Source organism: Cupressus sempervirens, chromosome 3 (assembly GCF_028749045.1).
Source record: "Cupressus sempervirens isolate cs-2001-9-10 chromosome 3, ASM2874904v1, whole genome shotgun sequence".
Classification (NCBI taxonomy): domain Eukaryota; kingdom Viridiplantae; phylum Streptophyta; class Pinopsida; order Cupressales; family Cupressaceae; genus Cupressus; species Cupressus sempervirens.
The window spans coordinates 476796849-476820057 of NC_143120.1; the positions used below are offsets into that span (position 1 = coordinate 476796849).

The 23209-nt window shown below is 35.1% G+C and overlaps 1 protein-coding gene across 1 annotated transcript in view; it reads left to right on the top strand.

Annotated features, from left to right (window-relative positions):
- Positions 1-16414, top strand: part of CH1 (Pheophorbide a oxygenase family protein with Rieske 2Fe-2S domain-containing protein) — a 39036-nt gene extending 22622 nt beyond the window's left edge. Inside the window, exons 8-9 of the mRNA XM_089820402.1 lie at positions 15271-15565; positions 15691-16414. Coding sequence (XP_089676528.1) covers positions 15271-15565; positions 15691-15858 — 463 coding nt within the window. The 3' untranslated portion in view covers positions 15859-16414. The remainder of the gene's footprint in view (positions 1-15270; positions 15566-15690) is intronic.
- The last annotated feature ends 6795 nt before the right edge of the window (positions 16415-23209 follow it).

Genomic DNA, 23209 nt, shown 5'->3' on the forward strand with positions numbered 1-23209 from the left:
AAAAAGGAACCCACAAGATGGATTCCTTTCCCTTCTCCAGATTCATTTTCAGACAGATCTAGGCATTCATCACTGCCAAAACATATGCTTTACTGTTTCTTTGTGCTGAGTCTGCTGATACATCACAGGTAGTGTTTTTTAAAACTGTCTTAGATAATCTTGCCTGACAAGTGTTGGGTGGATATTTTACAACCAATAGTTTTGTTAAAATCTAATCACAAAATAGGTAGACTAGACACGTCGTGTGAGACAAAGTCTCTCCTACCTTAAAGGGAAGACTCCCCCTTCTTATTATTCCTTGGATCAACTCAAGGTACGCAAGAAGTTGAGAGATTTTGAAAGGGTATTACTAATATTCTTTCCCCTTAACTTTTAGAAAAAAATCCACTTACCCGCGTAGCAAGTAATGGGCAAGATGAAACCTTGAACTACACTTCTATCTAGAGTTGTAAACAGTGATACTAATAAACTAACACTAACTCAAAGGTTGGCTGAAAGCGTATTAGTTTGGCTCTAAGTCTGGTCTTAATCTACACTATAAGAATAACCTTAACTATTAGGGCACAAAGACTTCTAGAAGTAAAGAATTCTAACTATTTTGTGAGTTAAGAAAGAGATATAAGCTACAGGCAAAGCTCCTAGTCCATATATCTCCACAACCGCTCCCAGTCAAAGCTTTGGCTCTGATTGCTTCCTAACTCTTTATACTCAATTATCAAGAATGCAAAAACACATGAATTAAAGATAACAAATGCAAATCACAGTCAAAGCTTCCAACTTGCACTAATCACAATTACACTCGATCAAAGTTTAGCTTCAATTGTTTTTTTGTATTCACTTTTTTTTCAAAATAGCACTGCACAATCAAAGTTATGCTTGCACAATTTCTCTAGAGCTCTCTTGCATACAATAAAAGATGATTTTTACAATGAGAGAGCACTCCTTTATATAGGCAAAAGAGTTGAGGAAAAGGAGGAAAAAGTGGGAGCAACTCAATCAGCTTTGACCCAATTTAACTAACAAGAGAAATTATTGGATTGCACATCATGAGGACATGCAAATCGTATTACATGTAATTACACAACTTCATGCAATACATCCTCGTCAATCTACAAACATGAAATAAAGAAAGAAGATGGAAAAGAAGTGAAAAAATCCTAAGGATTATTTTTAAGTGCCTTGAACTTGATGATAACATCATGCACTGTAGGAAGATTTGAAATCTCTATCATCTTTGATATAGCTTCTATTCTCACACCATCGGCATATGCTGATCTCGCAACTTTGCAATTTTCCGTAAGAGAATCCTGTAAGTGCTTTGCTAAGGATTTGTACAAAGCAAACTAATTCATTGTATGAGAACCAAAATCTTCAGAATCTAAATCAGCATTAACTGTGATTGTATACTTTGAAGTCATTTCTTGAATTGCAACCAATTTATCATGCTCATCTAGAACTTAACATCCCATTTGTTCCAAGTCACACATGATCGTAGTTTCTATTGCCTGACAATCTTCTAAGGTTGCTTGCAACTTTGTTACAAGTTTTCTGGATGTTTCCTCTTTATAGCCCACGAGTTTGTGGCATCTGTAGAACATTTCACAAGATGAAACAATATCACATGTGACCATGGCTTCAAATCAGATTTGGCGATCTCATCCCAATTTCTCAGAATTTCTTTCAGGGTATTAGCTTCCTGACTCAAAGATGCAATCAAGTCATGCAACATTTCTTCAATACCTCTGATATATACAAGAATTTTGATCATATCTGCAATGGCCTGAGTTCCTTCCGAGACCACTTCTCCAAACCATGCTGTTGCTGCTTCTATGATCTACTTCTCTCGAGGTGTCTAAGATGTAGCGATTGCATGTTGAATAACATCATTTAGGCAAGCAACATCCTACTTGAGCTGATTCTTTTTCTTCTACAACTAATGATTACTCTTTGATACATTAGAAAGTGCATTATGAGCATCTTGTAGACAATTCAACTGTGATTGCTTACCAAGTTCAATTTTGGTGAATTTGTAATCTGAACGGTTAAGTTCTTCGGTCGGTTTGTCCACCAGTGGTTCAACAACCTCCACAAATTTAGTCTTATTGAAATCAACTAAGATCCTTGAAACAATCTTATCTTTCAAAGATTTAGACTTGGTTTTGTTAATAGGAAGATTATCTAGGGGCAACACAACTTTACTTCTCTTCATAGCAATCTTGCCTAACCAAGCAGGCAAACTAAAACCCTTATCTACTGATTTAGGAGTAGTAACAACCATTGACATTGATCCTGATTGTATTTATGTAGTGACTACGTAGGCTTTGGTTTGTACTGCTGTACCGAGAGGTGCCTGATGAGAAGATTCTATCATGAATGCTTCAAAATTGGTTATTGAAGTATCAAGTTGGGAAACTTGACTTTCTGTGAATGTTGGGATCAAACATATTCCCCAAGTTCTTGCATTGCTTAGCTGTGAGAATAGGAGTTGCTGAGGAGATAGGAAGTGCCAATGTATTCACCTTTGAGGCTGGGATGGTAGATGTGAAAACAATGGAGAATGAATCCACGTCATCATCTATGACACCTAGAAAAGGTGTTTCCCGAACGGATGGACCTTGCTGATTTATTGGTTGTGGAGGAGATATGATCATAACCTCTCCTTCCTCTTCATCAAATTCTTCTTCAGATGTAGTTTCTTCTTCAGCTTTCTCCTCATTAGATTCTTGAGCTTGCGCAGGTGCTTGTAAGGGTTCTTGAGATGACTTAGATTCCTTTCCACCTTTCATCTTGAACTTGAGAGATTACGTTGCAATGGAAGAAGGTGCACCATCTTTGCTTGAGATTTCCAACTGAGATTTCCTTCCAGGTGGTCCAAAACTTCCACAATCTAACCCAAGTTTAGGATTTATTCTCTTGAGACCTTTGATCTTCAACCATTTGTTGGTATTCACTAGGGTGGATTGAAATCTATCAAAAATGGATATAGCTTCTTTTTGTTGTCATTGTATAGGAAAAGGACATTTCTTATTAAAACCAACACGATGGTATTCTGGATCAAGAGTATTATCATCATCCTCAACCTGAAGATTAGATGGAATTTCAAGCATGTTAAGATCAATAATCTGTTGTAGGGTGAGCCTGCAGTAATCCATTCTCATGATATCTAGCTCTATGCGTAGGTCAATCCATATGTCCTCTATGCGACGGACATGAGTGAATGCTTTATTAATCATTGAATGCATCACTCGATAATCAAAATCAAACCTAGACTTGAACCTTTTTAATGTGATAAGTTGAAGTTTCGCCTCCATATTCTTTGCCTTGTAAATTGAATTGACCATATATTGATCAATTACCAAGGGTTTGGCTCTAGTAATACCAAAACTTGGCCTATGCAGAGAATTCTGATAAGACTATACTTCCATGAGCTATCTGGCTAATTCCATTAGTATGATCTTATCTGTAGCATATCTTTGCCGAGTATATGGCCTTCCTTTGAAATAACCAACTCTCAAATAAGTGAAAGTTGGAAATTGTAGAAAGATAGCACCAAATTGTTAAACTCTATTCCAAATTTCATCTGACACTCGCTTGATTGTCAATTGTTTGTCAAACAAACACTGGAAATATCCAAAAAATGCAACTTGGACTCTCTTGTAATGATATTTGTTTTGCGACAAGGTGATTTGATCATAGTAGTCCCAAACAGGAACTTGTAACCGATCCTCTTTGGTGGAGAGTCTCGAGATAGATCCCATGGATGCAACTATGTAAAGACAGTAGGGATTCATGTAGAATGGCGCTAAGGTTCGTACATTAAGCAATTGCTAACACATAGTAGTACTAATAAGTTCTCCCCAGAAGATAGGTTCTTCATTATCAAAGATCTGGAGAATGAATTTATACATCCAAGGCTGAGAAGAGTTATTAAGTCTTTGCATTTTGAATTGAAGTTTGACCTGTGAATGGGTTTAGGCCATCTTGAAAAATTGCTTCTTCTGACCTTTAACCAATATGCACGTATATATTTATGATAATCCACCCTCTTTTCATTCCATAACTCTAAAGACATCTTTGGACAAGTCTACACACTTTGCATTTTGAGGAACTTTAATGATCTGTTTAGTAACCTTTGGATCAAGGCTAATGATGACCTTTCCATCTACAGTCTTTATTGTCTTGGTCTTTCGACTCAAATTTCATGCCCAACCCAAAACAAATTCAGGTTCCAAGGCAGCCATAAGGAAAGTAGATACCAAACGAATATTACTTTTCTTGTTGCGCTTCATTTCATGAGTTGAAGGAGATTCAACCCTTTGTAAGAAATCAACCATGTCAACGTGCCCGATCTCTATGTTAGAAATATTATCAAGAGTTAATGAAACTTGAGATGTAGTCACATGAGATAACTCTTTGTCATATTGGTACTTCATCTTTCCTTTGGACTTTGTGGATGAGGGCATTACGTGTGCTGCAACATGAAAATCCCAAAATGTGAACACATCATCAGAGGGTATTGATTCCTTAAAAACATTGGTTCTTGATCAGCAACAAAGATTTGGAATACGGATTAAATACTTAAGAGTATTGCTTAAACACTCAAAGATCTAGTGTCATGATAATGAAAGACATGCAAAGGCTGAAATGCAACTCAAGAAGATGGAGATATGTGAGAAAGAGTGAGTTCTTATGTATATACTTTGAGGAATGAATGCTAGATGCATGGGAATGCATGCAAATGTTAACCTTTGTTTTGAAAAGTGTGACTTTTATTCAAAAACGGGTTCTCTGGATGCCATTTCATATAAAGTGATTTACATGTAATCATGACTTGATGCAGTCATGCAATGAGGTTCGAAGAATGAGATTACGTGTAAATGAGGATGGAGAGTGAGATTACATGTAAATGCAGATGGAGAATGAATTTACCTGTAATTGCATATAAAAGGAATGGATGCAATGTGCCTTGGGCATGTAATGATGGACATGGAATAAAATAATGCACTTGCATGAAATAAAGGAAAGTGGAGTGAAGTGAAACATGCTCTTGCAACTTCCAAAAGAAGAAAAACAAGAATGCAAGCAAACAAACAACGAAAACAAGCACAAAAGAAACACGTACCTTTAGTTTTAGACTCAAATATGCCAAGAGGCAAGCTACTTTAAAGTGCAAATTCGAATTTGGAGTTTGAGAAAAACTCAAAAGTATGAAAATGAGAGTTTTCATCATATTTAAAGATAAAATGCAGTTCTCATGACATATCTATGGACAAGTGTGCAACATCAAGCTAAAATATGCAATAGAATATGATGCAGGAGCATCCTGGGTGTAAGAGCAATCTTGCATCCCCCCAAAAATATTTTTATTTCAATCTTTTCTATTTTAATAAGGACTAGTAGACAAGGTGGTTACTATTTATGAGAACTTGCTATTTTTAGTAAGTTTTTCATATGAGCTCAGAATGTTCTCATTTTCTATAAGAAGGTTCATTTTAGAGTTGTAAGCCTACCATAAAAATCTCATTGCTCAAGCATAAGTATCAGAGAAGTTATTGTGGATTTTCGGTGGAAAAAATTGCAGAAAAATCTTCAGCCTCATTGTTGGAGGCCTTAGAGTGCCGAGATGAGGTCCGAAAACTCGATGGAGGGGCGCTAGCGCGATTCCAAGGCTATAGATCAGGAGCTGGCGTTTCCGAAAAGTGGTTTTAATAGCCAATTAGAGCAATGTTTTGTGAGTTATGGCCTTTCAAAGTTGGGCTACCCAAAATATCTAAAATAATTGTCAAAGATGTATTTGGCCGACTCTATATGTATTGTCAGGGTCTGTCGGCCCTAAGTATTAAGTTTCAATGTCTAGAACCTTCTCGGGTGGCATAAAATTGCTTATTTAAGAAAGGCCCGAACATTGTTTAGGACAGCTTTAGGTGATAGTGTGCAGCTTGTCTTGCAGATTATTGTAATGAAGGTGCCCATGTGGGTTAGCATATTGTACTTGAGAATTTTGTAATTTTGTATTTGCAGCACAAATTAGAAGTCCATATTTTGTTCTCACATTGGCTGTTGTTTCTTTGTTTCTGTTATGAGTTTATGATTTTAAGGGGAGCACCCTTCATTAGAATAGCAAGATAAGCACAAATTAATGAACAAGATTGAAAATGTCCACTTACTTGGTGATTAATGGGCCAAATGTGGAGGATTGATAGGTTTGAAGAAACGTTCTCCTCCAAATCTGATCCACAAACAACTAAATTGACCCCTTCAAGCTTGCAAGTAATGGATATTCAATGGTTGAATTTGGCATGAGGATGACCAAAACGAAACATGGTCAAAGATCACCAATGCACAAAATGTTTTTTGCAAAAAAACCCAAGGAAAACCAATTTTTAGCAAAAATGTGGTCTCAAAGAGCCTTGACATGAATCGGTTTTGACATTGGAGGGCAAAAACGTGATTTTAGAAATCAATAACATGGATCAAAAAGCCCAAACGATTCCTCTCTAGTAAAAAATGTGATAAAAAACCACCCAAACTAGACGTTTTTGGGTAAAAACGTGGCATCAAATCTCCATAAAATGCAATGATTTCTTCATGAATACCAACATTAGATTCATGGAAATGGCCAAAGAGTTAAAAAACGACCTTGATCTTGATGGTTTCAAACTATGTTTTGGGCGTATTAGGGTTTTTTGAAGAAAAATGTGTTCTTGGGGAGTAAGAACATGGAGTTTTGCCCTTCAATCTCCAAAATTGGGTTCTATAGTGGCATTTGCATGTATCCAAAGGAAAATCACATTTTCTAGGAGAGATTACATATTTTAAAAAACATGTGTTTGATCTTTTCATGCCAAATGCACTCTTGAGGAGTGTTTGCATGTTTTAAAATGTGCATTTGGTAAAAAACGCACTCTTGGAGTGCTATTACACATTTTAAAAACATGGATATGACTTGCCCATGTAAAACACACTCTTAGAGTGCCATTACACATTTTAAAAATATGTCAAATGACCTCAAGGTGCAAAACACACTCTTGGAGGAGCATTGCACATTTTAAAAATATGATATGATAAGCCATTTAGTGCAAAACACACTCTAGGAGGGTGATTGCACATTTTGAAAAATTGAATGCATTGCTCACTCCAGAAGGCTCATTGCATATTTTAAGTTAAAGGCATTTACATGCCTTAAGTTCAAAAACACATTCTCTAGGAGCATTTGCATATTTTACATGCAAATGGGTTAAAAGACATGTTTGCACAACTTAAATGATTAATTAAGCATATGTTTAATTAATTTTTGAAGAAATATCACTTAATTGTGTCATAAATAATATTCACACTATTATATTTTAACATATAATGTGCAAATATCATTCAAAAAGTAATATTTACTAAGATGCTTTGAATTAGAACAAAAAAATTAAATCAAACTATATAGTTAATATAGTCACTTAAGTGAAAAATTAAAAAGCAATTCAACTTAAAAAATATAACATAAAGTGCACTATAGTTACTTTAAGTGAAAATTTAAATGATAAAGTAACATAAAAACATAACATAAAGTTATATTTTTCAAAAAGTGAAATGTGAACATTAAAATATAACATGATATTTTAAATTATGCAGTTGCACCTGGATAGTCCACCTTTTGGGCACTAAAATGATGATATATTTTGATTGCTAACTTTGATAGCCCTAAGATAGATTGAATTGAAGGGAAGACCAAAAGCTAACAAACACACACTCAAAATGCGAAAAAGGATGATGAAGGCTTCAAAAATCAAGCATAGGCTTAACACATAGAAAAAACGAAAAAGACTTGATGAAAACCTTGAGTAAAAGAGTTCATTATGCAAATTGAACGTGATTGATTAATCAATACTAACCAATTAAATAAAGGACTAAACTTAGAGAAAAATGAAACTAAGTTGGAAAAGTTTCATATTGTTACCTACATTTTGTGGTGGCAAAACGTAGGACAACAAGTATGCTTTGTTGGAGAAGCAATCAGCCCAAGATTTTCTGCTTGAAGGCATTTTCAGCCTTCAAAATGTTTGAACATCAAAAGCCATCATTTGTAAAGATATTTGGTCCTACCTTTTTTCATTAATCAAGGAGAAATATGAGATCTCTTTTTTTTATAATGATTTTCAATCTCTCCAAACAGGCTTGATATATGATTGCAACACTTGACCCACATAAAGAAAAGAACTAGCAGAGAAGTTCGAGGCAAACACAAGTCTCCCTTATGAACAAATGTATTATAATGATTGGCATATTATTTTCTGTTTAGAGGACAACAAAATGGTTGTCTAGTGAAATTTGTAAAGTCAGCCGATGTGATACCACTGCCTACTTAAAAAGTAGAAAAATAAAAATAATATAATAAAATATTTTATATAGTGCTTAAATTTAAAAGGTGTTGGTAATTTTATTAATGAGTAACAACTAACTGGTCAAAACAAAGTAGAATTAAATTAATGCTTCACTTGATAAAAAGTCAAGGTGATTTATAAAGAGCTGTCTGAGGAAAACTAGGTATATAATAGAAATTTAAAGGGAGAAGGAAGCATCATTTCAATACATTTTATATATGTACCTATTTCTCCTTGTGGAGCACAAACTGTCATTCAGCAACTAGAAGACAACCCCTCAAGGTCTGAAATCAGAGGATGATAACTCCCTAGCTTACATTGCTGAGTTAGTGGGAAAAAATCTCCGATTCAAGCAGATTTATAAACAATTCAAAGACATTTTAGCGAAGATAGATTACTGCGGATTTGATACAAAGGATAAGTTCCCTCTTTTCAGAATTTAGAGTCGATATAATATTTATGATTAATTGGGCTTCTATAGTTGTGAGTTATTTTTTATTATTCAAAGAAAAATAAGGGAAATTTGAATGGGACATTGTAATTGGTATCAGAGATGGATCTTGTCAACTTCTGAGTCTTAAATTGCAATATAGTAATTGAGGCAGTAGATATTATCAAAGAAAACTCAAAAAACTCAACATTAATTTTCAAAAGACAAAGAAGCAAAAAGTTCAATACAAGACAATATCATTGCTTGCTTTTTAGAATATAGAAAACTCCTTAGAAATATTTGTGAAGTAGTGTCTTTCACAAACTACATTATTATCAAAAAGGGCAGAATGAATTAAGAATTGAACCTAGATCCCGACCTAGACAAATTCATTGTCAAGCTTTGGGAAAGATAGTATTATCTACCATTGATGGCTTTAATAAGTTTATTGTGCATGCCTGGTGCAAAATTTGGACACATAACTATCACATAAACCTATGAAAGAGGATGACACCATCAAATTCAACACCTTACACTTGGAGGGATTGTCTCATGAGTTGGTTATACAAGGTTTTGGTCAAATAGACACGATGAATTTCGCTAAAGGTTGATTGGTTTGATGGAGGGCATTGTAGTCCATTTTAGAGAGGTGGCTTAGCTATAACAAGAATAATGGAGAAATATGTGGAAGAGATGCAAACTTTTTCTATAATGGTGCCTAATATTATAGAAAGAACATTAATTCTCATTGTTATTGAAGGTATAATAGAACCTCTTAGGGGTCTAATTAAGGCATTTGATTCGTCAAGTTTTCAGGAGTATTTTGAAAGAGCTTTGAGTTTAGAAATTTCTATGGAAAATAATCATGGTTACCAGGAGACCCGTCTCCCCCCTAAAAGTTGCGTCTCGGAGACCGAGACGCGTCTCGAAGACTTTTCGCGTCTCCGGAGACCTCAAAAAAGGTTGGAGACTTCACGACGAAGTCTCCTGAAGTCTTCCCGTCTCCTAATCCAAAAAGTGAAGTCTCCTGGTAAAATATAAATGTAAAATATAATATTAAATAATTTTATATATTTTAGCCCTCATTTTAATGTTTTTAATACAAAAATTAAGACCACCAACAATTTAAATGATTAAATCATTTAAAATATTTTATTTAATGAATTAATAACTTTATCAACATTAGAAAACTTTTTAAAAATTATTTTTATTCAACAATTTAAATGATTAAATCATTTAAAATATTTTTGGAGAGATGATTTTTTAGAGAGCATGATAGCTGAAGACCTTGAGATGGATGATCACAACCTTGTGGAGTAGATGATAGTACCATCGACATACTAATACTAGATATATTTCTATTTTTTGTTTATTGTACAAAGTGTTCATTTTTGTTTGCATATCGGCAATTCAGCTCCAAACTATACTTTTTTGAATTTAAAATTTGAATATGTAATGATTATCTCAGCGATTATCAATTTGATATGATGGTGATCATATGCAATATTCGAAAAACAAATATGTCTATGAGATACAATATTGTGATCATCTGAGTTTTGAAATCTTTGACTCTGAGTCTATTTTAATTTTTAATGTGACATTACTATTATTATTTACTTTAGTCTTACAATATTACTATTTTCAAATTTTGTATTTACTTTTAGTATTAGACTCTTTAAACTATTAAAAGTAAAAAAAAATAAAAAATTGCCGTACCGGTACCAGTACTAGTACCGGAGACCTCGAAGTCTCCCCGTCTCCCGGTGACCTTGAAAATAATAAGTTATTTGAAGAAAACCTTGTTAGAGGGCCAAATACAATTGCTTTCAAAATGGTTTTTCTCAACAAAAGATTTTACTATCAAAGAGTAATTTTAATGAAGTAACCAAAAATGAGTTGTGCCAAAACAAACTATGTTTTTCTTGTAGAAAACCATGGGAACTTGGACATCATTATTTGAGAAAAGGTCAAATGCATTCCATAGAATTAATGTGTGATGGGGAGAAAGAAGTAGAATCCAGAGTAGATGAATGTGAAACTAAATAAAACATATATAAAGATGAACATTCAAGGGAACACTTGTGTGGGCCATTGCAGGGTCACTAAGTTATACTCCTAATTGATTGTGCGGCAACACACAATTTCATTGTGAAGAATTAGTTCCTAGAAGATTACAATGGATTCAATTTATAGTGGCTAATGGTTTTACCATCTCATGCACTAAATAGATTCAACAATTGAACGTCACCCTTGGTAGACATATGACGCAAGATGACTTATGATGCAAGATGACTTATGTGTGGTGGGCATAGGAGAAACTAATGTGGTAGTAAGAGGATAATGGCTACATACTTTGGCAGTTCACTCAAATTATTAGACTGAGTTAAGGTTCAAAATAAAAGGTAAAGATTGTGTTACAATCTATTACAAGTAGATCTCCTAGAGCTATAATAATAAAAGGAATGGAAATATGTTTAGGAATTGACAAGTAGCATGGGCAACACTTGGTTGAGTAACATCTAAAACATTTGCAAGAAAGAGAGCTTTAGGAAGTCAAATTTTCCTTTGTTATAGCCCTCAATAGATGATGAAGGAAATTTAATTTTGATTTTTGAGGCCATGAAGAAATAAAACAATAACAAAACATTTGGTTTGATGGAAAAAAAACATTCCTAAAGAGGATGTTACATGGCAGAGAGGAATTCTTTACCATCCAAGTCTTGATTTCTTTAGAACAAGCAATTTTGGGAAGGGCGGGTTGTAATGCTCCCACCTACTAAAAACATAAAATAATAATGATAAAATGTAGTGCCTCCTGGTAGGTGGCAGGGGATAATAAACTTGAATTCTTTGTTCTTATCGTCAATTCCACTGCTGGATAAAACTTTAAATTTGTCTACTTAATATAAAATCAATATTATTTTAAATGACTAATACAACACCACTTGCTATCTTGATTTCAACAATTGGACTATGCTTATTGATCTTATAGCGAAAATTGCACTTAGTGCAATGATCATTATGATCTCTTCTATATTAGATAGGTTAAATTTATATGCGAGGATCTTCTCTTACCGTCGCTTATTGCAACTTTATTTCTATGCCTAATGTAATCCTTTATGTCCTCTCCATCATTCATATTGATTATATTTATTGATTGGTTTGTTCCATAGCTATTATAATGATCTTTTAAGGTATATAATAGGTTTTGTTTTACCTTGGCACCTTTCCAAAGGTCTACACCTTCCAAGTCTTCCCAAGAGGCTTCTATTCTCAATGAACTTGCTCTTGGCTCACCTCCTTGTGATCGACACTTCAGCGATTCACAAACTTGTGGAACTACACTGCTCACCCTCAAAATTTCCACTTTCCCCTAAAAGCATTCAAGGTAACTGTTGACACAAAAGTTTGCACCCATGCTTGAGGTATGACCCTCAAGCAACCTTGTGTAACATGGAAACAACCTCCAAGTGTGAGATTTGTGCTTTGAGGCTGAATTAACGGAGAAGGGCGGCTGCCTTACAATTAGAAATTACCTAGCTACAACTTGAAGGGAAAAGGGAGAACAATTGCATGGAAATTAAATGTTGAAAGGGAAAGGTGATGCACCAGATTGAAATTATGATTCTTCCTTGCCTGTAGATGCACATAACACAATAAGCACTCAATCCTATACCGATCTCACTCTAATCTATTCTTTGAAGATTCATATGTAGGTCAAAGCCAATGAGATGTTATAAGGAAATAGGATTCACAATGCAACATCCATAGACCAGATTGGCACAACCTATAAACTTGTAGAACATAAAATAAACATTTAGCAACAGGCAAGAAATATGCACGAATAACTAAATGGGAGAAATGATAAAAACAAAGACTTCATTGATGCATGCCAAGACAAAGTTACAATTTTGCAAAACAAAGATTTCTAGAGTGAAAGAACCAAAAGAAGAACCCATAACATATGTACAAAGATGCCTTTCGAAGAGATCATGCATAGCTCAGTTACATTAGTGAAGTTTGAACTCCAACTACATTATAGTTAAGTTACAGATATGCAATCAAGAAAAATCAGATAAAATCTGATTGTGTGTGCACATTTGATCCTGAAATGACAGGAAACAACCAGAAATGAACTCACTCTGGAGGAGGAATAGACAACCCAAGTAGAATAAATCTGATTTCATGCATATGTGAGCCATGAAATGATAGGAATTGGGCCTATAAATGGCCCTGTAGTCAAGAAAATCATGCCTATGCCCTCTGTAAGTGGCAACATAGGAAGAAAAAGCATTTATGTCGCATGTAAAAGCCCAAAAATGTAGCTCGACAATAAATATTCAGCTCTTGGGTCTTATCAAAATCAGTAGTAAAAATTAATGCAGGCACGAAAACACACAACATTTTCGGCCTGCACACCATTGCTCCAAGAAATCCCTTTCCTTCAGATTTATCTGTGATCATGCAAAAAGGTTGAAAACACTCAACAGTTTTCACTTTCGCACCATTGCACCAAATATTTTCATCTCCTTATATCCACTTGCAACCATGCAAAAAAAGCCTTCTCTCCTTGTTATACATAGTCTCCCCTGGTTTCTCCTCAACTAGAGTTCCCACCCTCCCATAGCCTCCTCCCACCCACCCCTAGGGCGAGCCTATAGAATAGTAGGCATTAATAAACCTGCAAAAGCTAGTTGTTTACTCATAAGCAAGGGCAGGTGTGTCGATCCATATCGAGATCCATACCCAGATTAAGCTGTTGATCCAGCACCAGTCTGCAGCGGTATATGAAGCAGCAGTAGATTGACCTGTAGATTAAGCTGTTGATTCTGTCGACCGGCATCGTACCTAGTTTACCTTTTTCAAGCACATGTATAAGCTCTGGAACCAGTACCACCAGCATACCTTCCATAAGTAGCACGAGCAGTTCTATACCCAGGCCCTTCCTCTATGCAGGGGGTGGGAGGCTATAGTCGATTCTGCAGGGATTTGAAGTTCCTGATCCAGCCAGATCTATACCCATATCCAGAAGCACCAGCAGTAGAGTAAGCAGTTGATTAAAATGACATAGTTTTGATTTACTAAAAATTCGATATATGTATGCAAGTGTATGTAAGAATTTATTAATTGTTATCAATTTGTATTGTGGATCTCTTGTTATTAGTAAATAGTATATAATAAGGTTCCAAGCAATAACCAGCATTTGATAGATTATCCGATCCCGAGCAATCCGAGTCATTGGCAGGGGTTTGGTCTGTTAGCTGGTATTTGTCCAGCCAATAATTATTTTAAGGGGCCGCCTATCAAAATACCTCTGGGCCCATATGTATAGATATATATACCATCCACTGATTGACCCTGTTGGTTGTCCGGTCCGCTTGCGAGAAAGGCCATAGCGGAAGAAGGTCCATGCGCTCCATAGCTGTTGCTGCTTGCAGGTCAATTGGATATGCTCAAATTGGTGAAGCCCTATATTTGAAGGGGGACTTGAATACTCTGATGTCGGCCGTGATGTCCATGCTGAAACTGGCTCCCGCCCCCGTCCTGTTCAGCTATACCCATGTTTCCCCCTTTGTCTGGCCCCTACCACTGAAGCTTCGAAAGTGCACTGCAGTTTCGGCATGTGAATGTCAGAGGAGCAATAAATTCTTCCTACAATAAGCCAAACTCCTTTGACACCAAAAATACACAACATTTCCTGTACCGAAATAACAGAGCTTAGCCCATGAAAGATGTCTCTGATCGGTTATCTGTAGTGGGCTAAAGGGTGACAATAAATGTCAACAATAACCTACTATTGCATATCGGGATCTTGACACCATTCTCACAGTAGGACTTGTATGGGTGTCTTCTACACTTCTAACATCCCAACTAAACCAATCTGACCCTTGGATTCAACACAACTACAGAAAGCACCAACTTACACGATTAGACGGCTATAGCATATTCACTCATACAAAGCTGCATACAACATATTCAAGATATGGGAGCTGGGTGCAATGTAGGGAAAAAAAAGAGAGGCAAGAATGCCTGGAGACCTTCACTGACTTTAGGAGGTTGAGTTCCCAAACACCCTTTCTGGTTGGTCAAGGTCATCAACTGATTTAAGGTCATTTTCCTCTCCCCTCAAGTTTCCCATGCTTCTTCCCTGGAATAGGGAAAAATTCTTCTTATTAGTTAAGTGCCTAATGACTTGTGGCCTAGCAACTAATGGTTTGCTTGTGTCTGTCAAGTCCATCAATTCATGGTCTCCTATGATCACTGCTTAACTGATTGGTCAAAGGAGAGCAAAACTTGTGCATTTTCCATGAGTCGATGTTTGGAGGATGGAAGGTCATTATCAGTATTATTTCATTATTGTTTGTTGATTCTAAAGACAAATATTTAGTTGCACTTTTTGATTTATAAAGTTAAGTACGTGGATGACCTACAAATCCTTACTGGGATAAGTTTTCCCTACTTGTGCAGTTTTGTGAAGTTTATGACGCCAATTAAGGGTCTGGAAGGTTATTGGGATCCTTATCCAATAGATATGCAGTTTCAGCCTCCCTGCATTGTCTTGTCTACAATTGGGATATCAAAACCTGGTCAAATACAAGGGATAAACACTAAGGACTGTTCCACACATTTGCACCAGTTGCATGTCTGTGTACCTTCGTCCAAGCAGAAGACTCGATTGCTTTATAGAATGTCACTTGACTTTGCACCTATATTGAAGCATATTCCTTTCATGCATGTGCTGTGGAGACATTTTGCTGATAAGGTAAAATCCTAATATTTGTTTTATTCGTAAGTAGCTATCATATCAATTTTGTGCTCTTTACTTAGTTTTGTCTGAAGCTAGTATGACTGATACTTGCAAAAATGTTGTTTATTTGCTGCAAGCAGGTTTTAAATGAAGACCTCAGATTAGTGATTGGCCAACAGGACAGGATGATTAATGGAGCAAATGTATGGAATTTACCAGTGTCATATGATAAACTAGGTATAAGATACCGGATATGGAGGAATGCAGTTGAGGCTGGGCAGAAGCAGCCTCCTTTTAGTCATTCTTGAAGTCGTTAACTAGTAGAATGAAATAGTTGCTTTGCTGGAGGTGATTATTTTGCAATGAGGCTTTCTGTTAGCTTTTGAATATTCAGGTGGTGAAAGTTTGTAACACATCTGAAAAGCCGTGGATTTCCTTATTGTGACACAGGCAAAGAAAGCGCCTCCACGTTTGTAAAATTATAATCCGTGTGGTGTCTAGGCATTAAGGCATCATAAATTCTACATCATTGAGTCATCCCCTTTTTTGACTGTACAGTATTCCCTGCTTTGCCGACGCCATTGTTAATAAAGGAAATTGTTACGAATACCACTTTGTGCTTCAAGGTTTCCATGGCGGGTCTATTAATTTTCAAACAGTATTGTCACCGGCCAATCTTGTTCCATCTTAATTATGATGTTTCCGTAAGACCATCGAGGTTATGTAACGCCGTTCTCTGCTTATGCCCACATATTTTATCTATGTAAGATTGAACGGAGGAAAGCCTACACAGGCAAGCGTGCTCCATTATGTATCTCAAGGAAAATGGGAACCATTAAAGTGTATTTAATTGTTATTTGGAAATTCATTGGCTGGTGCTTGAATTACTGTCAAACAATAAAATGACATCGCACTCATCAATATTTTGAACAGGCTTCGTGTAATACGAAAATAATTTGTACGATCTCGCATCGACTCGGACTTTCCTTCAGGCTACTCAGACTTGCAGGTAATCTGCTGATACTGTAAATTGTAGGTAAAACCGTGGCCTCTGTAACATTTAAAAAAAAAAAGAGAATAGCGGGGATATCCAGACTAAGAGCAGAAAGTATAACTAGGAAGTTCTATTTCGAAGGTTGTAAGACAACATTCTTGAGTAGCTATTGAGCACAAATATCTAGGGAGCACAAATATCTAGGGATTGACTTCAGGAAGAAGCTTACTTGGGAGGGCTGCGGAAAGGATAAGTATTTTTATTTGCTTTTCAAAATAGATGAAGAGAGGTAGAATTTTGGGTTTGGAAAATAAATGTTTTTTAGGTAAATATTTTATGGGTTTGAATTGCAGGCTTGTAGTACTTGATTCAAAATGGACACTGTTTTCAAACAAACAATGTTTGATCACAAGTGAGAACAAGAATAAGTTCAAGATAAGAAGGTTCAGTTTATTGAGAAATTACATAAAATTGTGACAATTCTTATTGAGGCAATTGTTGTGGTGCACCACATAGGATATTTAAAAAGAATTGAATAAATGTAAGTGTTACTAGAAGGCCGAAGGTAGTTTGCAGTGGACATTTCGAGCTGGAAAAAAGAGACTTGGATGAGAGCATACAACAAATGGATGAGCAAATGGAATGAATATATATATATATATATATATATATATATGAATGCTTGCCCCACAAATAGCAAAGAAAGTAAAGCTTTTATTTAAACAAGCTCTACAACCGTTTTGGGGGGTGAAGTGAGGAAGAAAATAGAGTAGAACTTTTATGTAGAAAAGTTCCACAACGATTTGTAGGATAAAGTGGTAGTGAGAAAAAGAGACACTATTTGAAGAGTTCAACCTTGTGCATGATCATCAACAAAAAATAAAAAATAAACATATTATATATATATATATATATATATATATATATATATATATATATATATATATATATATATATATATATATATATATATATATATATATATATAAGCTAATATTATATGAAAGAGCCAAGATTCTTATTGCCCAATTAAAAACCAATTCTCATCAACTTTGATGTGAAATAGGGAGGAGACAATGACCCAATGAAGTACGGGAAAAATAGTGTATATTTTGCAATACCAAGTCAATGGAATTAAAAAACACTTTATTACAGAGTGTGATGCCTTCAAGGACATTGAGGATAAACATGCTAACATAGTAACAATTGTTTCTTGGCACAATTTATTCAACTATGAGATCATTGAGAAGATGAGGACGCTAATCATCTCCTCGAATAAGAAAGGATTGAAACACAAAAGATCAAAATGAAAAGATTTGTTGCCATACACATTTTGGCCTCGATGATGATAAAAAGATGTACCTATTATTAGGAGATGCTACCAAGACGTGAAGTTATGAACAATTTTCACAAGACAAGGCCCTATACAAAATTTCAAAAATGTTTTATAATAAATGTGAATGTCTAATTATCTATTAGTAACCAACAATCAAGTCCCTATAGATAGATCATCAATTAGGAAAGAAAGGCAATCAATTAAACATGAACAATTAATTCAAATTTTTATTTGCTAAAGTAAAAAATAGTATTACATTGTAGACAAAGGTTTGATGGCAACACATAGATAAACCTCAATTTTTTTTTATCAGTAATATATGCTTTTATTTTATTAATATTAGAAATAGAGTGTTACATCAATCCTTGAAATTATAACCATCAACCTTTACATCATATATGCAAATATCCAACCTTCTATGCTACCCTGTTACTGCCCTTTACTTTAATGGACCTTTATCATTACAAAATAGGGATTATTAATATAACCCATCAACAACCAATTACAAGACTCGTGAAACAAAGTAGACCCCCCCTTATATTAACACAAAACTAAGCAGCCATTTGCAATAGACTTATCTGGTAAAAGTATTTCTTTAGCCTTGGTTATCAAATCCCTAGTAGCGAGCTCGAACATGGAGTTGTTGGTGATTTGGCCTAGGAGATTTGTTATGGTTGTCATCTATGACAACATATAGCTTGTATTAAGAAAGCAAAAAATAATATGAAGTTTTGCATACTAAGAAAATTATCTAAGTATCATGAAGGGAAATAGTGAACAACTGCAAAAATTGTTTTGGTGTGCTTCACTGGAGGTACTTGAGCACATGCACTCTTAGATGGAGATAGTACGAATAACATAGAGCACATGGGTAACAATGCTAAATCTTTGGACATGTATAGACAAAGTTATAAGCATTTTACCAATTACAAGACTAAACTTAACCCACTCATGGCAAAAGATAATTCAAAAGATTTAGCATAGTATCAAGCAACAAGGCCAATAGAATGAAAGATTTTGGTATAAAGGAAGAACCTTTTGTTTAGCGAAATGTGACAGTGGAATGTAATGTTATAATGTTTAAATGTACACTTTCTATAGTTAGTATTGATGCGAATTTGATACTAGTACAAACCTATATAGTTGTATGATTAGTTTTAAAGATAGAGCTACTTGGACAGATAAGATATTGAAGATGTCAGTACTGCGTAAAATGTTTTTGTATCCATCTTCTTAATAGCATTCTAAAGATATAATTTCTTGTTTGAGCATTCGACTCTTCGAGCATATTTTTGTATTACCAACTCCCAATAGGCTTGATGCTTCTAACAAGGCTTAGTCCTCTAACAAGGACACATACACTATATGGATGTGATAGACTCCTAACAAGGTCAATATATTTCCCAAGATACTTTTGATTAGTGGATCATTTTGTGGGTACCATCCCCACTGGGGTTTTCCCTTGGTTAGGGTTTCCCTAGTTAAAATATAATGGTGTTATGAGTTGCATTATGTTATGGTTATATTTAATTTTCAATTTGATCATATATGTAAGTTTAAAGATTGTTAATAATATCCATAGTTGGGCACAAATTTGTTCCCCCCCCCCCCCTCAATATTCCCCATTTCTAACAGGAGTCTAAATCAACTGTAATGTGGAATGACCAACGAAAAATTTGGGTCGATTCCATCATCATATTTCTGTAGCCCCACGTATAACGTCAACCAACGATCCAATGTTCTTCCAGATAGGTTTCTCTATCATTCTTCCCAATACACCTTATGAAAGGAATAACCCCAAATTCTTTGGTGTACCTACCATTTGCATCGCATTCAAAAATGTTTGTGCCCAACCTCAGGATTGCCCATTCTAGAATAGAGTCGAGTCTGAGCAATATCTCCTGGTCAAACAAGGAAGTAATAACACACTTCACTATTTCAGTTTCATCTTCAAATTGTAGTCCCCAAGCCAACAACATGTACACAATATCAATTGTTCTAGCGTCAATGCTCCTAAAATCCAGAGCCCAAAACATCAATAAAATAATTTAATCCACCATATTCTTAGTTTTGATTTTGAGAGACCCCTTCATGTGTTTTTTCTTCATAGGGTTATCAAGCATTTTTTGTTGCAACCAAGTGGTTATTGAGAAATTAGCCTCCATCACTTACTAAGAATGTTGTCTATTAGCTACCCTCACCTTTATTATATAACACCTTAACATCATTGATTTAACCCACAGTACCCCCATCATTATCACAACTATCCTAACAACTTGGGGGGAGTAATTAGGTTTTCATCCTCCACACATCTCTATGTGATGACATGACATTCTTAACCCTACACTTTTCATGATTATAATGAGTAATAATTGTAATCATGAACCTATTACTTCTATCTCTTCGTTTACCACCTTGTGTTTAATGAGGTCATCATGTCTTGTCATTTAATCATTCCTCATATAAGTTATCTTGACACCTTCACAATTTATATTAAATGAGCACGATTTTGCTTAGCTCGTAGGTTAGATGGATCTTGTTGATTGTTAATCCAAACATTTTTAAAATTTTATTCTCCTTCCCCCTCAAAAGACAAAGCCCATTTTGAGATCTTGTTTCTATGTTTCCCTCTTTGCATATATGTAGGATCTTATAGTTATCTAACTTGGTTAATACTTCCCTAGATGTTGTCACAAGTGGTTGAGGATGTTGTGCTGCTATTTTATCATTTTCATTAGCCTTTGTGATCACTATTGAGTTTCCTTCTGAATGGATTTTCCTGAATCTTTATGCCAAATCATCTCTCAAGGCTACCAAAGCCACCTTTCGCTCAACTACATTATTGGAGCCATTTGGTAGTCTCATTGCACCAAGTGCCAATGTATTACCCATATGATCTCTAAAGATAAAGCCATCACCAGACATGCTACCATTCTTCACAGAGGCCCCATCAAAATTTACCTTTACCCAGCCTTGATTAGGTTTTACCCATTTCATCTTCATTCTATCAAGTTTCTTCATTCTTGAACCATCACTATCATATATCCTACACTTCAGCTCTGGCCAAGCTGCTTACCACTGATGATCCCTTTTAGTGAAGGGCACAACATGAAGAGTGTTCGAAGTGATTGTACATGCAGTTTCCTAAATAACATGATCAATTCTTCTAAGAACTATTTCTATTGATTCCTCTTTGTTGTAAAATATACGCTTGTTGTGTTCTTTCCATAATTCCCTAATTATAGTAGAAGGGAAAATACACCAAATACATGAGAACATCAAGTGAGGCATTATATAGGCCCAAAAAAAGAGGTATTTCAGAGATCTTGGCAACAAACCCCATCATCGTAATTTTCCTTGCACCAAATTCCAAGTTATCAATGTGAACTTACAATTTAAATATAAATGATTGACAATTTCTTCTACAACATCTGGAAGGGACACAAGCACCAAATTTCAATCTTCTATCACAAGTTAAAATCTTACTTGTGGTAGTAATCCAAGCAATGAATCTTGCCTTTGGTAAATGCTCTTTTCCCAAAATAGGCTAGTGAACCATTCTACCTCTACCTTGTCCCTTGCAAGGATTTGATAACCAATCTTGGCTAAGTAGTTTACAATTTTAGTTGCACAACATAACAATTTGTCTTCACTGCAATTCTAATAATATTCCTTTCATCAAAAATCTCTTGCATGATTTTTTATGGTGATCATTCTTGCAAGGATTTGTGGACCATTCTTCTTCTACCTTGTCCTTTGCAAGGATTTGATAACCAATCTTGATTAAGTAGTTTCCACTTTTAGTTGCATAACATCACAATTTGTCTTCACTCCAGTTCTAATAATATTCCTTTTCTCAAAGATCTCTTGCATGATTTTTTATGGCGATCCTCAATATTGAGGCCATATAAGCTCTTTCATCTCTATTCTTCCCAAAAGGGGTATTACACATATCCACATAATCATAGACTTTCATTCCCCGATTCTACACCAATAGTTTTTTAGTAGCTTCCAAATAATGTCCTAAACCAATTGTCGGGATTTCCCCCCATGAATCCTCCCAAAAGTTTTCTTGTTGTTTATTTCCAATATTCCATGTCAAATGGTTAGTGATAATGGGACTAGATTCTCAAATAAAAATTCAAATTGTAGATCCATTGGGAGGGTCTTTAATAGTAAGGATGCAATTATTATCCTGATAATCTAAATACTTCTCTCTAAACACTTTGACCCACAATAACTCTAGGTTGGCATGCATCATCCAAACTAATTTGGCCCCAAGGGCTTCATTCATGAGAATCCAATTCCTTATGTTTGTCCCAAAAAGGGGGCATAATATACCATTTGTTATGAATTTGGTGATCAATCTCCCCAACACCTCAACCATAATAATGAAAAGAAAAGGGGATAGAGGATATCCCTATCTCAACCCTTTAGTTGAATCAAAGAAACCCTATGGATTGTCGTCGACTAGATTTTATAATCTAGGGGTAGAGATACAATTGTTAATCCATCTGACCCATTCTTGACATAATCCAAAATGCTCTGAAAACCATAAAAATGAATTCCCTATATTAACAACATCATATACCTTTCTTATGTCTAGCTTGATCATCGTTATTTCTATCTTTGTTGATTTCATAGTTTGAATGACTTCAAGCACTATAATTACACCCTCGTATATTGACTCTTAGGTGAGAAAACAAATTACATGAGTCAACTTACTAACTTCAATCTATTATCAATAACTTTGGCTATATCTTAAACACTATGTTACACAAAAAATTAGGTCTAAATTAATCAAAAGTTGACCTATCCCCTTTCTTGGGGATGAGTGCAATAAAAGTGTTATTGAAATTCTTTAGCATAAAACCTCCAATCCTTGATTCTTCCACCAATCCAAAGAATTCAGGCTCAACAATATTCTAGAAAATTTGAAAGAAAATGATGAGGAATTTTCACCACCAATACTTGTTAAGAATATTAGCTTCATGGAAATTGAAGCAAAATTATATATGTATGTATGTATGTATGTATATGTATATGTATATGTATGTATGTACACACACACACATATGTATATGTGTGCATGTATGATGATGATGATGATGATGTATCAGTATATTAAAGTCTGATTACACACACACACAAAATAATATTATAATCCTAAATGCAAATCAGGTTATATATATCTGTCAGATCCAATTACTAGTATCAGGCTTTATGCATGAACTGATACCATGATCGGATGCAAGCCTTAGTTAAGGTTGGGGATTATGTAATGTGTATCAGTAACATTTGATCAGTGTTCGTTAAAGGATATTATCTA